The 16949-nt window shown below is 40.0% G+C and overlaps 1 protein-coding gene and 1 long non-coding RNA gene across 2 annotated transcripts in view; one reads left to right on the forward strand and one right to left on the reverse strand.

The window, feature by feature from the left end:
* loxhd1a (lipoxygenase homology PLAT domains 1a) overlaps positions 1 to 10915 on the reverse strand; it is a 33895-nt gene extending 22980 nt beyond the window's left edge. The window contains exons 1-14 of the mRNA XM_077622549.1: positions 10822 to 10915; positions 8848 to 8946; positions 8623 to 8771; positions 7238 to 7361; positions 6459 to 6709; positions 6260 to 6395; positions 6030 to 6190; positions 5844 to 5930; positions 5624 to 5759; positions 4016 to 4170; positions 3780 to 3940; positions 3044 to 3120; positions 2468 to 2664; positions 933 to 1125 (exon numbers count right to left, since the gene is read on the reverse strand). Of these exons, the coding sequence (XP_077478675.1) occupies positions 933 to 1125; positions 2468 to 2664; positions 3044 to 3120; positions 3780 to 3940; positions 4016 to 4170; positions 5624 to 5759; positions 5844 to 5930; positions 6030 to 6190; positions 6260 to 6395; positions 6459 to 6709; positions 7238 to 7361; positions 8623 to 8771; positions 8848 to 8911 (1891 nt within the window). The 5' untranslated portion in view covers positions 8912 to 8946; positions 10822 to 10915. The remainder of the gene's footprint in view (positions 1 to 932; positions 1126 to 2467; positions 2665 to 3043; positions 3121 to 3779; positions 3941 to 4015; positions 4171 to 5623; positions 5760 to 5843; positions 5931 to 6029; positions 6191 to 6259; positions 6396 to 6458; positions 6710 to 7237; positions 7362 to 8622; positions 8772 to 8847; positions 8947 to 10821) is intronic.
* Positions 10916 to 10972: 57 nt separating this feature from the next.
* On the forward strand, positions 10973 to 16199 carry LOC144090770 (uncharacterized). The gene is made up of 3 exons (XR_013305501.1): positions 10973 to 11021; positions 11116 to 11251; positions 16082 to 16199. It is a non-coding gene; the product is annotated as an uncharacterized LOC144090770 (long non-coding RNA).
* Positions 16200 to 16949: the final 750 nt, after the last annotated feature.

A 16949-nucleotide genomic window follows, 5' to 3' on the forward strand; every position in this document is an offset into this window, starting at 1 on the left:
TTTGTCGAAAGACGTTTGGTCCCCGGATGTTTGGTCCCCGGACATTTGGTCGACCGGACGTTTGGCAGAACGGACGTTTGGTCACCGGGTTCGCTCTCTGTCAAATTATGACAGAGAGTTTACTGTTGATATTTTGATATTAGATATTTAGATATTAAACTCACTCTCTCTCTCATGATTATAATTTTGAGAGCTGGTTTCAACAGTAACAACCCGGCGACCAAACGTCCGTTCTACCAAACGTCCGTTCGACCAAACGTCCGGTCGACCAAACGTCCGGTCGACCAAACGTCCGGTCGACCAAACGTCCGGTCGACCAAACGTCCGGTCGACCAAACGTCCGGTCGACCAAACGTCCGGTCGACCAAACGTCCGGTCGACCAAACGTTCGAGTACCATTGTTTTAAATGGATAAAGATGATTTGGAAAGATTTTAACTTTACCACAAATTATTTTACCATCAGTATTGTTTCACCTCAGTTATGTTGCACAGTTCAAACTTAAATATCATAACATTTTTGTCTTTTGGCCCTGTGCTTGTTAGTATACCTGGAATGCTCAAGCTAATGTTTCGACCTGCCATGTTTTTTAAAAATAAGTCTTTACTATTCAGTGCTATACATCCTATGAGATTTTCTATAGTATATAAAATCCTGCATTTAAGCATGTTTGGGCTACAGCCGGTCTGCAATAAAAACTGAGAAAATGTTCCAATGAAGGTCGAATGTTGTTCAACACGTTTACTTTCTGCTTAAATTGATATAAATATACTTTGTCCATTTTAATTAGTTCTAAGTCATATACAGAAATCCCAATAAGCGCGTTATAATGTATCAGATTGGGAGTAATTAGGATTAAATCAAATAGTGACCTGTACATGAGATCTAAGGCAATATACACCCCTAGTCACTAGTATAGGTTTGAATATTTACATTTCTCTATGTCAAGGATCTCGCTGGGATAGATTTCCACTTCCACTTTCCCATCAGCCTCATCCTTGCAGAGCCAGCGATGGCTGGGGAACATGTATTCCTTGCCTTGGACCGGCACTGAGATCTGAACACTGTCAAGAAACCAGCCGGCGCGTAGGCCTTCATTGCTGTGGCCAATGAGGAGTCGGTTGATCTGCCCAGATGAGAAAGATCTTAATCAAGGTCAGAATACTTCATTAACTTCTTGATTGCTTTGTTTTTTGAATCTGAGTAGAATTCTGTATACTGCATTTTTTGGAATATAAATCACACTTGAGGATATGTCGCACCAGTTAAGGAATGCACAATAAATAAACAGGAAAACAAACATATAAGTTGCATTTTGGGGCGCATTTTCTGATCCAATCATAAACCGTCAATACACAGTAAAGTAATAATGGTAAAATGGAGAACAACAGGCTAAATAAGCATCTATTAACATAAGTATCTGTAGGCGTAACATTAATAGTTTTTATGCAAATAACTATAGCTTAAACAACACAGAATTAATGTCTCACGGCTGTCAAGATGAGAAAAAAAAGTGATATGACTTGTTCCTATATGTAGTATATACCATATTTTCTCACATATAAGCCGTATTTGTAACAAAAAAATGATGACTGAAAGAAGGTTACGCACAAGACTTACTATACTCTTTTTCACCAGTACATGTAGGTAAAGTAACATTTACAATTTATTGCTAATTTTCTGTTCTGCAGTAAGAAAACAACCATTACTGGATGAATTAATTCCTTATGATATTGACCCTAAAATGCGGTTGTGATTTATACAGTATCTCAGAAATACCACGTGCAATGATTTTTCTTAAGATTTTCCCTTCAAAGTAACACATTTGTACTCCCTATTAAAACCATGAACATGGTGGTGAAAATTGTGAATCAGGGGGCGGTTTATACGCAAGAAATTGTAAAATTCAACCATTTTAAGGCAATTTTAGGGGTGCGGCTTATATGCGAGTAAATACGGTAACTGTAGGCGTATTAATAAATTTGTTTTTATGCAGATAACTATAGCTTAAACAACACAACATAAATGTGTTACGGTGGTCAAGATGAAAAAAAACTGATATAAGTTATTCTAATATGTAGTATATTAGTCGCAGGGCAAGCTAAACTGTAGAAAAAAGTGCAACTTATAGTCCAGACAATACGGTAGTCTGATTTTGACAATACGTATTGACATCAGGCAATGTCACTAACCTAAAAAATTTAAAAGCTGCTAAAGTCTACATAAGTAGTTAACAAAACCACCAAAAAGAAAGATGTCCAATTCATTTTAGGTGGGAGGGGCGAATGAACGAATGTAACCAGTCAAAATGGATTGAACGCCTAACCCCGCCCATCAATGGCACCCTTTGAGTTAAACAAGTCAGTTAAAAAATCATAATTCATGTATGAAACATTAAAAATTGTGAAATACGATTTTCGATTCTGTGTTGTTGGAGGCCTAATGGGGTTGTATTTTTTTGCACGTACCTTCCCAATATCGAAAGTTTCCACAGTGAAGATGTCAGTACGACCAGTCTCAAAGTAGTTCCTCAAGTCGTTGTCTGAAACCGCCAGGGTTATTTTACCGGTGTCGCCCCTCTCGCCATACAGCTTGACGAAGACCCTGGAGTCGGAGCTGGCACCGTTCACGCTGCCCGTCTTGATGGCGATGTGATAGCTTACATCTGATTGGGCGGTATCGGCAGTAAAAGAATAAACTGGGAGCCAATGAGCTCAAGATTGTTTGCGTAAATCTAATTGCCTAACTAACATATGCTATGATGTCAATGTCCTTCTCCAGATTAGATTAGAACTTTATTTCATCCCGTATTCGGGAAATTTCTTGGTTGCAGTAGCAAGACAGACACAAGACACACAAGACATTGTAGACCTAGGTAAAAAACTGGAGCCACACACAGGAAGTCTACAAGGTGGGGACCTTCTGCAGACTGAGACTCTATCTTGTCTTCATGCGTTTTTGTTAGGTCCCCCAAAAAATTCCAATGCGAATCGGTAAATTTTGTAATAGCGAATCACAAATTTTTCCAATATTTCGATACTCACTGAAAAGACGCAGGCCTTCTCCAGCTGGGACCAAATCACGGACGATCTGACCGTCATCTTCGTTGCGATCCAACCACCTAATTAGAGAAATTCATGTCTAAACGATTGAACCCAATCAGAGAAATGAGACGAAACAATTTACAGGTGCCACTGTACTGTAGCAGATGTTTTACATTTGGTAGTACATTGTGTTCTAGATTATTAGTGTTGGGGTTATTCTAGGATGTTATTATATATGTGCGTATTAATCATTATATGTATGTGTGGAATATTAGTCATTATATGTATATGTGATACATTAAATCATTATAAGCAGACGAAAGCTCAGTATAACAAGGATTATTTTAACAGTGGTCAGGTGGATAAGTGGTTAGCACGTCGGCCTCACAGCTCTGGGGTCCTGGGTTCAAATCCAGGTCGGTCCACCTGGGTGGAGTTTGCATGTTCTCCCCGGGCGTGGGTTTTCTTCGGGTACTCCGGTTTCCTCCCACATTCCAAAAACATGCATGGTAGGCTGATTGGACACTCTAAATTGCCCCTAGGTATGACTGTGCATGGTTGTCCGTCTTCTTGTGCCCTGCGATCGGCTGGCCACCGATTCAGGGTGTCCCCCGGCTTCTGGCCCGGAGTCAGCTGGGATAGGCTCCAGCACCCCCCGCGACCCTAATGCGGATAAAGCGAAATGAATGAATAATTTGAACTTGAAGAATTTCCAGTCAATAAATGAACACCTTGCCTGTAACATGGGAACTCGACGGCCAAGGACTCCGGCTGGCCTTCCTCTCTCACCATGACCTTATCGAGGAACCAACCACAACCTCCACCGCGGCCATCGTGTCCGACCCTTACCCGATGGACGCTGCCCAACGACACCGCTTCGATGAGAAACTCATCGTGCTGTCGGGAAATGATGAGTGGAAAAAAGGCTCGATGAGCATCGAACATGACTTGCTCGTCACAATCTTTACTCACGTTGCCCTTTTCGAATTTGTTGACATTGTTTTTACTCATGATCATGAGCCTCTCGCCGGTGTCGCCCAGGTCACCGATGACGTTGAGGAAGACGCTGGCATCGGTGCCGCTACCGCCAACGTTGCCCGTGCAGATGGTGATGCGATACTTCATTACTTTTACACACAAAAAACTATGAGCCAGATCAATTCAATTTCAAGAAGAAAGATTGTGATTTTTTTGCATTATATTCATCGTTTGTTCCATTCACAAGGGGCGTAACAATACTTCTTGGATTGGATTGGATAACTTTATTCATCCCATATTCGGGAAATTTGATCTTTACCAATATAATAATTAACCCATATATCATTTGATTAAAGGTAATTTAATTATAATAACATACTTATATTACTGCAATTGGCTGGCCACCAATCCAAGGTGTCCCCTGCCTTGCGCCCAAAGTCAGCTGGAATAGCCTCCAGCACCCCCGCGACCCTTGTAAGGATAAAGCGGTTCAGAAAATGAATGAATAAATAAATATACTTATAATAATTCTATCAAAACGAAAAACATTGAACATATCTTGCCTTTTGTTAATAAATGTTTTCATGTATGCACTCACACCAAGCGACAATTTAGCGTACAATTAGCCTAGCATCCCTGTTTTTGGGTACTCGGATGTTTCGTCGAAAGACGTTTGGTCGACCGGACGTTTGGTCGACCGGACGTTTGGTCGACCGGACGTTTGGTCGACCGGACGTTTGGTCGACCGGACGTTTGGTCGACCGGACGTTTGGTCGACCGGACGTTTGGTCGACCGGACGTTTGGTCGACCGGACGTTTGGTCGACCGGACGTTTGGTCGACCGGACGTTTGGTCGACCGGACGTTTGGTCGACCGGACGTTTGGTCGCCGGGTTGTTACTGTTGAAACCAGCTCTCAAAATTATAATCATGAGAGAGAGAGAGAGTGAGTTTAATATCTAAATATCTAATATTGACAGCAAGCGAACCCGGCGACCAAATGTCCGTTCTACCAAACGTCCGTTCGACCAAACGTCGGGTCGACCAAACGTCCGGGGACCAAACGTCCGGGGACCAAACGTCCGGGGACCAAACGTCCGGGGACCAAACGTCCGGGGACCAAACGTCCGGGGACCAAACGTCCGGGGACCAAACGTCCGGGGACCAAACGTCCGGGGACCAAACGTCCGGGGACCAAACGTCCGGGGACCAAACGTCCGGGGACCAAACGTCCGGGGACCAAACGTCCGGGGACCAAACGTCCGGGGACCAAACGTCCGGGGACCAAACATCCGGTCACGCTGTTTTGGGGGATCTGGGAGGAAACCGCAGTACCCGGAGAACATGCAAACTCCACACAGAAACATCGGAACGCACCAGGAATGGAACCCTCGATCTAGAACTGTGAGGCGGACGTGCTAACCTCACGTTCATCGTGCCACGTGATATAATTTGTGTTTGATAAATCTAAAAAATATTTGAGATAATAATTGGTTTTGATTTACAGCTCCGGTTTTCGGTTTTGGACAAAAAAAATCATTTCAATGCAAGCCTGGAGGTGACAAATCAACCAATTGGTGTAATTGTAGCGATTATTTCGTACAAGGTAGTGGCTCCGCACAAAGTACTCCAATCGCCGGCAGCTCTCGCACAATCTCGTTATCGTCTTCGTTGACATCAAGCCAGCGGCCGCATTCGAACCCGTATTTCTCCATGGTCAATGTCTTCAGTAAAGTCATCTGCAATAAATCACGGGCAAAATGGAATGACACGGCCCAATCTGTCCATGGGTTTGACAAACCTGCACACTGAAAGATCCTCACCCTCGCCAGATGCCAACCGGAAAACGGGTTCCTCTTCTCATGCCAGATGCGTAGTTTTAGAAGTCGTCCAACGTCGGGCATTTCAATCTACGAGGATTCCGCAAAGACGCCCCAAAAAAACGACAAACCATAAATTGAATTTCAGCGCTCAGTGATTTAGTGGGCAAGGGTTAATCCGAGGATTACCATGAATTTATCAAGGCGGCCTTGTTCAAAGCTGTCCGAGTTGTTCTCCAGTTTGATCTCGTCCGATTTTCCATGCTCACCGTAGATCTGCAGGAACACCTGAGCGTCTGTCCCTGCTCCCTTCAAATCCGATGTCCAGATCCACAAGGACCAAGGGTACTCTGCAATGCGAACCGGCGAGTACATAAAATTTTCAAAACATAGTCACCGATAGATCTGATGGTCCTCACTCTTTAGCTTCTTCTGCCGGAGCGAAACCATTTCGTAGAGCTCCCTCTCGATAAGTCCGTCACCTTCGTCCTCATCGAGCCACATCCCGCAGGGGAATGTCTGCTCCATCCCCGTGAATGGACAGTAGACCACCACCTAGAAGAGAAATGGCCATCAGCCTGGACCGCATCGCCCCGAAGTTCCTCATGGACGGCGTACCTTCTCGCAGTACCAGCCTGCGCCCACCGCGCCGTTGTCATGCCCGATGGTGACCCTGCTGAGAGGACTGATCAACTCGCAGATCTCCACGTTGAAGATGTCGATGAGGCCGCGCTCGAAGGCGCCGCCTTCCAGGAAGATCTTGCCGCTGTTCTTTAAGCCCTTAGAACCGTGCATGACCATGTGGATTTTGGAGTTGGTCCCCGCGCCCCGCACGTCGCCAGTCATCACTTGAACGTTGTACACGATGCCTGACAGGGTGAGATAAACCCATACCTGTCAACCTCTGCCGATAACTGCCCTTATAAATGATTATGATTCCCCTTACAAACCCCCCAAAAACCTTACAAACACCGTACGACTCGTACGGTGTTTGTAAGGTTTCTGGGGGTTTTGTAAGGGGAATCATAATCATTTATAAGGGCAGTTATCGGCAGAGGTTGACAGGTATGTAAACCACACATTTTAAAAGACGGAAAACTTCGTGGGTAAGACCATACCGTATTTACTCCCATAAAAGCCGCCCCCACATATGAGCCGCAGCCTAAAATTGCCTTAAAATCGTTGAATTTTGCAATTTGTCGCGTATAAGCCGCCCCCTGATTCACAATTTTCACATCCATATTCATGGTTTTAATAGGGTAGTACAAACATGTTTCATTGACAAAGATAGCCGACCATTTAAATACTCATGTTTCCGTACCATTGACAGCCAATCCATTTTAAGTGATGCTTGACATTGCAAACTTTTCTTTTCTTTCTAGTGTGAGGCCACTCACCCATGGGCTGCAGCGAGCCGACCAGCACGTCTCTTTGGATTTTGCCGTCGTCTTCATCCATGGCAAACCAGCGATTGACAGGGAACTCGTACACTTCTTTATTTCCAATGTCATCAATAGCGACCTAAAGAGACCAACTCAATTCATGCATTGCAGGTGGCAACTTTGTTGTTTAAGTGGCCGCGTTGAGGCTTTTTGTGAAAATCACAGTTCTTAATCCAGGGTGGTGCATTGGAATATACCGTATTTACTCGCATATAAGCCACCCCCCGCGTATAAATCGTAGCCTTAGAATTGTCTTAAAATTGTTGAATTTTACAATTTCTCCCCTATTTGCAATTTTCAACCCCAAATTCATGGTTTTAACTGGGAGTCCAAATGTGTTACTTGGAAGGTAAAATCTTAAGAAAAATCATCGCACGTGGCATTTCTGAGTTACTGTATGAATCAAAAGCACATTATTAGGGTCAATATCATAAGGATGTTGGTAATTCATCCAGTAATGTTTTTTTCTTACTGCAAAACAGAAAATAAGCAACAAATAGTAAATGTTACTTTGCCTGTCTTTGTAAATCCAAAATATTAAATGATTCAATTTGAAAGAAGAAATAAGTCTATCTTGATGAGAACCTGATGCTTTTTAATGAATTAGTTTAATCCTCTTACCAGAAGTTTAAGATGTTGTGACGGCCAAATTTTTCGATGGTTCATATCACTGCAAGAGTTGTCACTTTCGAACAAGCAATAAAAAAAAAAAATATCAGAGGAATTTTGTTTTATCTAAAAAAAAAAAAATCACAAATGTACAATCATTTCTTTTCAAAAAGGAAGTAACTTAAGCACAACTAGGAAGTATGTCCATAGCGGTATAGTGTTCACCAAGTCTCTGGGTGCAATAATAGCATGAGATGCACATTACGGCGATATCATGGCTGATATTCCAACAATCGACCGCAAGACCTGCGATCAGCCTTAACAACTATTGGGATGTGCTGAGATGGTAAACGCTACGAATCTATCAAAACTACTCGCGTCTGGCCAGTCAGACCACGCTAAACTAGGTAAGATAGCGACAGCCTGAGTGAGGCACAAGTGAGTTTTTTCACATTTTATGCTTGTTTTTTTTCTTGAATTTCATTCATAGAAGTCAAAATAAATGTTGTTTAGCGTTTCATCTCTTTATCTTTTCTCTATTTTGAAATAAATATCGGCCGCATTGTCTTACGTCATGACGTTATGGTGATATGGTGTTTTGTCTTTATCACCTTGCAGTTTCGTGCATGCCGTGCATGATTTTTTTTGTCCGACAAATGCGGCTTATATGCGAGTAAATACAGTACATTTTAAAACGGGATAATGTGAAAACACATAATAGTACCACGTGCCTTATCAAGGAACCATCCAGCAGAAGAGCCTCTGTTGTTGTGGCCAATGGTGATCTTTTTCAGCCTTCCCAGGTTCGGAGCTTCAATAGTGAATTTGTCCTCCGAGCCGCGTTCAAAGTTGTCCTTGTCGCTGTCTAACCGCCGCTCCCCTTTCACGAATTGTGATGTAACGGAGCGTTGGAAGTTGACACAACATGTAGAGAGGCAAGCAAAGGTTTCACCTACCCGTGTCGCCGTATTCTCCGAAGATGTTGAGGAAGACGTCGGCATCGGTTCCACTTCCTTTCATGTCGGGGGTGAAGACGCTCACTGTGTATTTATTCACTGTAATGATCAACATTCGTTCTTAGATCACTTGACTTTAATACATCAAAGATGGCTATGGGCTATTTGAATTGAATTGAATGCTTTTATTCTCATTATACAAGTATGATGAGATTTAAAGCTTCACCACAAAGTGCAAAAATAACAACAATAAAAAAACTAATAAATAATAATAAATAAATAAGTCGTCAACAACATAAATAAGTAGAGAAGTGCACAAATAACAATAAACAAACAAAAAATGAATAATAAAAAAAATATCAATAAATAAGTACTCACATAATTAGTAGACAACAACATAAATAAGTCGTCAACGTGAATAAGTGGTCACATAAAGAAGTATGTACAAAAGTGACTAAATTGGCCCTATGGAGTTTTAGTGCAAGTACAAGATACGCCTTGGTTAGGTCCTCCTAGGTGCACAACTGGAGTTGAATATGGGGACGGTTTTTGGGAAGGACTGTCCTTGAGTCTGTTTGTCTTGGCTGTTAATGTTCTGTAACAGGCTCAAAATGGGTTTTATGGACTGGATATTCACTGTTAATTTGCACAGTGTCAAACCACAGACTCATTTCGAGATGTTTTTTCCCCGAAACCTTTTGAAGCTGCAATACAGGCATGCATGAGCCGCATTTGGCTTCGGAGCCACAGGTTTAATAGCCTACTTTAAATCTGTTTGTGACCAACTCCTCAAAATAGTTTGTGAAATCAGCGTTGTTATTATGGGTATAGCTTGGTGTTATGTTTTGTAGGTCTCCTCTTATAGACCTGCCGACCGAAATTTCATGTTGCCATTTGAAAAACTAGTCTGGATGAGTTATTTGAGTTTTTGTTTTATGATGAGTATCAAATTTTGATGCCACAAGTTCAATCAGAATCAGAACTGCCTTTATTTTCATTGTAACAAAAGGTACAAGATTGTGCTATCTCCCTTGCGCAAGTTCAATGAAGATTTTAAGGGTAATATAAAGGATATTAGTGTAAAATAAAGTGCTCAGTATTAAAAAAAAATAAAAATGAATTATGAAAGTACAACCACAAGACATAAAAAGCACTTGGAAACATTGTTTTTAAAGTGCTGAGAGTGAAAGTAAGTGGAAAGTAGTATAGTAGTTTTTTCACAGTCTAATATCAACCAGAAATATATTTTTTGCAGTGGAGTGCAAAATTATGTGATCGAGGTAAGTCTAAAATTAACATTACAAAATACATAATTCTACAAAATTAAAAAATGATAAGAAATTAAAGAAAAATAAAACAACAATGATAATATTACCTCAGTTCACAATTCCATAATACATATTTTTCTACTATTTATTAAAAAGGAATTAAAAAAAATGTTTTTATTCATTTAAATAGGACTTATTTGGGCTTTCATAGTACGTACTGGCTCCAAAATGTTGCACATGGTTTGAATTCATTCTGGTCGAGTTAATATAGCTATTTATTGTTGTAGTTCTATCTTATAGTACAGTACTGCATACTTGTATCCTGTGATGCCATGGCTGATGCTATGTAACAAAGCATCAATTTCCCAACTCTTTGCATTTTAATTACTCCACCAATTTTTGCTTTTGTGACTAATCTACACACTTAGCTTTTAAAAATTTATAACAGCAGCTGCGCTAAAGCCAATTGCAGAGTTTAACCACGTGTCACCTTTACCACGCGTTGCCTGATAGACTCCGAGGCGTCAGATCGCATATCAACAAAGGATTACAAGGTGACCGAATTTGATTACAAGTATTTCATTTCCAGATATATATGTTGGTCTAGTTATTTATGTCATTCGACTCCTAAAAGAATGTGGCTGAACATAAACATAAAAAAATGACTGTATTAACTTTAACAAACATAAAAAAATGCAGTACATACACTGTATAGAGAGCTGCTATCCAGTCTGTTTTTTATATCTCCCTCCTTTACCACACCTGAATCAAATGATCAAGTCATCAGCAAGCTTTCCAGAAGCTTCATACTGATCCTGATTATTTGATTCAGCTGTGTTGGTGGAGGGAGATATGGAAAACAGACCGGATTGCGGCTCTTGTGGACCGGAGTTGGCCACCCCTGATGTATGTAGTGAATTCAATTCATTTAATGATAGCCTTATAGCCCAAAATATGCCATATTATTCATAGTTGTGTGTGCTGCGACATGTTATTGTAGGAAAAACCTGGGAATGATATGGGAAACTGAATTTGAATATTCATCTTTGATTGAATGTTACACTCTACCTCATGCAGTACACGGTGGATTGGTCGCCGGTCTTTTGGTCGCCGATCTTTTGGTCGCCGGTCTTTTGGTCGCCCGGAAGGTAAGTGATAGTAATTACCATTTAAACCGTTGCTCAAATTCCCGAAATACAAACTGCAAATTACTATTTAGTCATACTTAATGCCCTATTAATTATTAGGCTAAAGAAAAGCTCCAAATTTCCCGGACTTTTATTGTTTTTTGTTGGAGAACTTGTTAAGACCTTGACTTACGTAGCTTCTTAAAGGGACAACGCATGTACATACAAACTCTTATACACTCACATGTCGGCTCAGTGAAACTGCTCATGTCCATTGTTGGCTTTTATTGATGCGTAGACCGCGTTGTTTTACCTTGTTTTGTCGCCGGTCTTTTGGTCGTCGGTCTTTTGGTCGTCGGTCTTTTGGTCGCCGGTCTTTTGGTCGCCCGTTGTCGCGGTCGGGGCGACCAAAAGACTGCGACCAAAAGACTGCGACCAAAAGAGCGGCGACCAAAAGACGGCGACCAATCGACCGCACACGACCTCATGCAACCCTGAATTTTCAATATACCGTATTTTCTCGCATATTGGCCGCTTAAAAAAAACCTTACAATTGCCTTAAAATCATTGAATTTTACGATTTCGCTTGTATGAGACGCCCCCTGATTCACAATTTTCCCCTCCATATTCATGTTTTTAATAGGGAGTACAAATGTGTTACTTTGAAAGGAAAATCGCACGTGGTATTTCTGAGATACTGTATAAATCGAACGGATCGGCTGCTGGATTGCACATTCCGAAAGGACAAATTCAAAAAGGAAGTCACGTGAGTCCGTAGCAGTCTAATTTTTGCCAAGTCTCTGAGTGCAATAATAGCATGGGATACACATTACGCAGGTATCAAGGCTGATATTTTAATGATCGACCGCAAGACCTTCGATCAGCCTTAACAACTACTGGGATGTGCTGACATGGTAAACACTAGCTTCCACTAGCTTCTACTCCTGAAAAAAGTACAGAGTGTTAACCCTTTTAGTTTGATTATTATTATTCGGTTGTATAAATATCAACTACAATAATGCAATAAAAATGTGATCCTTAGTTCCCAATTGATGAGCAGAAAATCAAAAAATCGGAGGCCAGTTTTTCAAGATTTTTGAACTCTAGATGTCCTCCAAATGGTCAAAGTAGGTCTTTATTCAATTAATTCAACTCTGGCTATATTATGTGTGGGTTCTCAAGGGGTAAATTCAGTATCAATCAATACATTTTGTCATTTTCCCCCTCCAAATTAAAATGCATATTGTGTGTGTATTTGTCTCACATTTTGGGACATCCATTTGGTTGATGCTGCCCAGTAGGTCCCTGACAAACAGGTTGTCGCCTTCTTCTCGGCTCAGCCAGTTGTTGCAGGCAAAGTAGAAGCGCAGGTGAGGTCGACTCATGTCGGTCACCACCACCCGGTCTAAAAACCAGCTGGCGTTCATTCCCGTGTTGTCGTGCTCGATCCTGTGCGATAACACACCAGCAGTGCTTTCAGTCTCTTGCGTTCACTGATTAAAATCACAGAATGTATGCAACGTTATTTGTATGGATGAAGATTAGGAGGAAAAAAGGGGCGGCCAAGATTTTGAGTTCAGAATTCGGAGATTCAAGTCTTTCTGATTTCGGAGTCAGAATTGTAAGATTAATGTCGATCTGATTTTGAACTCATTCACTCACAGAATTCAGAATTCCCAAAATAAAGTCAGACTCTGGACAGTAATCTCATATTTTTAAGAATGACTTTTTAATCCTAACTTTAAGATCAGAATTCTGAGAATTACTTTCTGACTTCAAAGTTAAAATTATGACTTTAATCTAAGAATGTGGAATTTATTCTGAGAATCATGAAAGTCGAAATTAGAAATTCTGAGAGGAAAGTTAGAATCCTGAATTCTAAAGCTAAATTCTGAGAATGACTTTCTGACTTTAATATGATAATTCCGATTCATTCTCAGAATGGACACCAGAATTTTACCTTTGAAGTCAGAACTCAGAATTGTGGCTTTATCCTCAGAATTCTGGTTTTATTCTCAGGATTATAGCTTTATTCCTTTTTCCTCAGAAAATGTAAAGTCAGAATCCTGACTTTTATCTCAAAGTTCTGAAAACGACTATCAGACTTTGCCTCAAAATTAAAGTCCGAATCCTGACTTAAGTGTCTATTATTGTTTTCCCTGATCCGCATAAACATTGTTTCGAGTAAGTCATGAATCAGATACGTGCATCATCCTTGCAGCAAATTTTCGATTCCTCTTTCAAATCATAGCCGTAAATCTGCCAAAAGCCGCATGAGAATTGGAACCACCTCACATGTTCGGACTCCTAGCAACACCCCCTCCAAAAAAAGATGTTAACACCCGAAAGCAGATGGTGCTTAACCTTCCCTCTGTAGGATCAAATCCAAGCAAAGTGCCGCACAGCTGGAAAATAAATGTAAATGCGACCTCGACCTTTTTAAGCCGCAGTTATCTTCCGTCTGTCAGCCTTTTCCGATCCCCCTTGAACCAGTCCTTTTAATTCCTCTAAGGACCAAACTGTGCTCATGTAGTATTGTAAACTCCTTTTTTACCCCTCAATATGTCATTTCATGAAAAAACCCTAACTTGTACATTACCTGAGCTTCTTGAGTGCACCCACATTGTGCGTTTTGACACGGAAAACATCCGTTTTGTTCTTTTCAAATGCAGTTCGGCTCCTGCAAAAAGAGGAGTTAGCAAAATGGCAAAAGTAACGACAAGAGTAGGGGTGAAGAAAAGATCATTACAGGGTGTAGTCTGTCATTTTTCATGTCTACACCCACGTTTAAATTATTGGCCGCCATTGATGGTGATAGACGTCTGATCCATTTTAACTGGGAGAGGTTAAATGTGATTGGATGTTAATTCCCATCAGTGGCACTGAAATATGATGCTCCCCGTTAAAGTTAATTTGACGTCAATCTCCGTCAGTGGTAAATCATGAGTTAAAGATATTACAGGGGAACCCAAAAAGTGTTAATTGGAATAAATATTGTCAAAAAAAAAGAGCAAAATGCACAAATGACGCTCATTTTGATAACCTTTTAACTTCCTGCTTGTCTTTCTTTTAAAATATTTTACTTAAAAGCTCATCAACAGTTCATCTGTTGATGCTCGATGAATATATTTATTTTCTAAACAGCCCTTGTTGAAGGAATTCATATTTTGATTAGGGACGGAATACATTTTAGGGGGAAAAAAATGTTTTTCTGGCTGATATTGCCATTTCTATCATGATTTTTTCATAATCAAGCTTTAGTGCCGATTTCAAAATAACCTCATATTTACAATTAGAGGATAAAACTATTCAAACATTATGAGCTCTATTAAATAAATATTACCAGTTTTCAAAATGTGGTTCCATAAAGCAACAACTCATGTTTAATCTATAGATAAATCTCTACATAGTATACAGTTGTGGTCAAAAGTTTACATACACTTGTGAAGAACATAATGTCATGGCTCTCTTGAGTTTCCAGTTATTTCTACAACTCTGATGTTTCTCTGATAACGTGATTGGAAGAGATACTACTTCTTTGTCACAAAAAACATTCATGAAGTTTGGTTCTTTTATGACTTTATTATGGGTGAACAGAAAAAAGTGATCAAATCTGCTGGGTCAAAAATATACATATAGCAACACGAATTAGCAATTTTGGTGACTTAGAAAGTTGTGTCAGTGAAATGAGCTTCATAGCATGGCCTCTTAACTTCTTGTGAGTGATTATGAGTGACTACAGCTGGTGACTTCTCTGAGGCCATTTGAATAGGGCTCATTGGATGCAAACGCCCACAAACGCTACAATGGGAAAGTCAAAGGAGCTCAGCATGGATCTGAAAAAGCGAATCCTTGACTTGAACAAGTCAGGAAAGTCACTTGGAGCCATTTCAAAGCAGCTGCAGATTCCAAGAGTAACAGTGCAAACAATTGTTTGTCAGTATAAAGTGCATGGTACTGTTTTGTCACTGTAGAAAATGCAAGCTATCACCAAGTGTATGTAAACCTTTGACCACAACTGTATATTGGTCGTGTTGAGCATTGTTTTTGTTTCTTTTAAAGTGATTCTTGACCCTTTTTCTTTGAGCAAGATTTCTGCTACAATAATGTTAAAAGCCACATCTTAAAGGGACAGACACATTAGTAAAAAAATCTTTAGTAAATTAAAACAAAAACAATAGAATTTCATTTTTTTCGAATGCATAACAATGGATAAAAACCGTAAATAAACGTTCAGGTTGTCCAGAAAGTGACATATTGTCAATGCTGCTACTATTTTAAACAATCAAATGTCAGTAACATCTATTTTCCATTTTATTTCTTATCTGTGTTTCTACATGGTGTCGTTTTTTGCGTGTTTAAACATTATTTACTTAATTTCAACCATTTCAGGGAAAGTGGTCAATACATTGGACAGCTTTTCAAAAGTTGATACTTCAATCTTTAGTGACCATTTTTAATCATTAGAAAAACTTGAATATAAGCAATTATGAAATACTTTAGAAAATTATTATCCTTTGTTGTATATTTCATAGTTATAAATAAATATATACATGAATACAATCTTCATAAAAGGAACACTCTAAAATGCATTTTTATTTTTTCTCATAACCGTAGCAGGCCATTGACGCGATAGACCTCCAATTTAAACTAGGAATTGTGGACGTGAATGTTCATATTTTATGGGAAACAAGCAAATATTTGTTCATTCGACCCGTCCCAGTCAAAATGGTTTGGACGTCTAGCGCTGTCAATGGCATGCAATGATTTACATGAGTCATAAGTCATGCATTAGGGATTAAAAAGTCTAAGAAATCTTCAATTTGCATTTACTTTCAGCAAAGATCTTTCAAGTGGAGGTCACCTTGTCCTTAAACCCGGATCTCCAATATATTCTCACCAAGGCCAATATAATTCTATTACATGCACGGTGTCATATACCAAAGAATGGAAGGCAGTCCAACACTCATGAATGGCTTCCGTAGATCTGCCACCTGTTGTGGGACGAGGTGGGGCGGCACGGTGATTACGGAAAGAAAAGCAAGCCTAAATAGGGTTGCCAACTGTCCCTTGAAAAAAAGAATCGGCCCAAATTCAGAAACTAAAGTAGGCCTCCCCTATCGAGTTAAAAAAAAAGAACACTTGTACCACCATTCATGCTCACACTCATACCTAGGGATAATTTAGAGCAAGGGTGTCAGACTCGGGTTGGTTCGCGGGCCGCTTTAATGTCAACTTGATTTCATGTGGGCCATTTTAGATAGAATATTTAGATTTTTTTTATATAAATGGATTAAAAGAACTGGATTAAAAGCCCTGAATATTCAGTTTTTTATAGATCTAAAACAATGTTTATTTTAACTTTTTTTAAATATATTTTTAGATTTTACAAAATGATTTTTGAACTATAAACACAGAAAAAAATGACTAAAAAATTACAATTATTGATTTATAAGGGGGAAAATCAGGAAATTTAATATACATCTATACTTTTCATTTTAATTTGATCCTAAAACAGAAAGTCGGCACTCATGATTTACTTTCCCGGCCGCACAAAATGATGCGGCGGGCCAGATTTGGCCCCCAGGCCGCCACTTTGACACCTGATTTAGACTGTCCAATCAGTCTACCATGCATGTCTTTGCAATGTGGGAGGAAACCGGAGAACCCGGAAAAATCCCATGCAGGCCCAGGGAGAACATGCAAA

This window comes from Stigmatopora argus, chromosome 16 (genome assembly GCF_051989625.1).
Source record: "Stigmatopora argus isolate UIUO_Sarg chromosome 16, RoL_Sarg_1.0, whole genome shotgun sequence".
Lineage (NCBI taxonomy): Eukaryota > Metazoa > Chordata > Actinopteri > Syngnathiformes > Syngnathidae > Stigmatopora > Stigmatopora argus.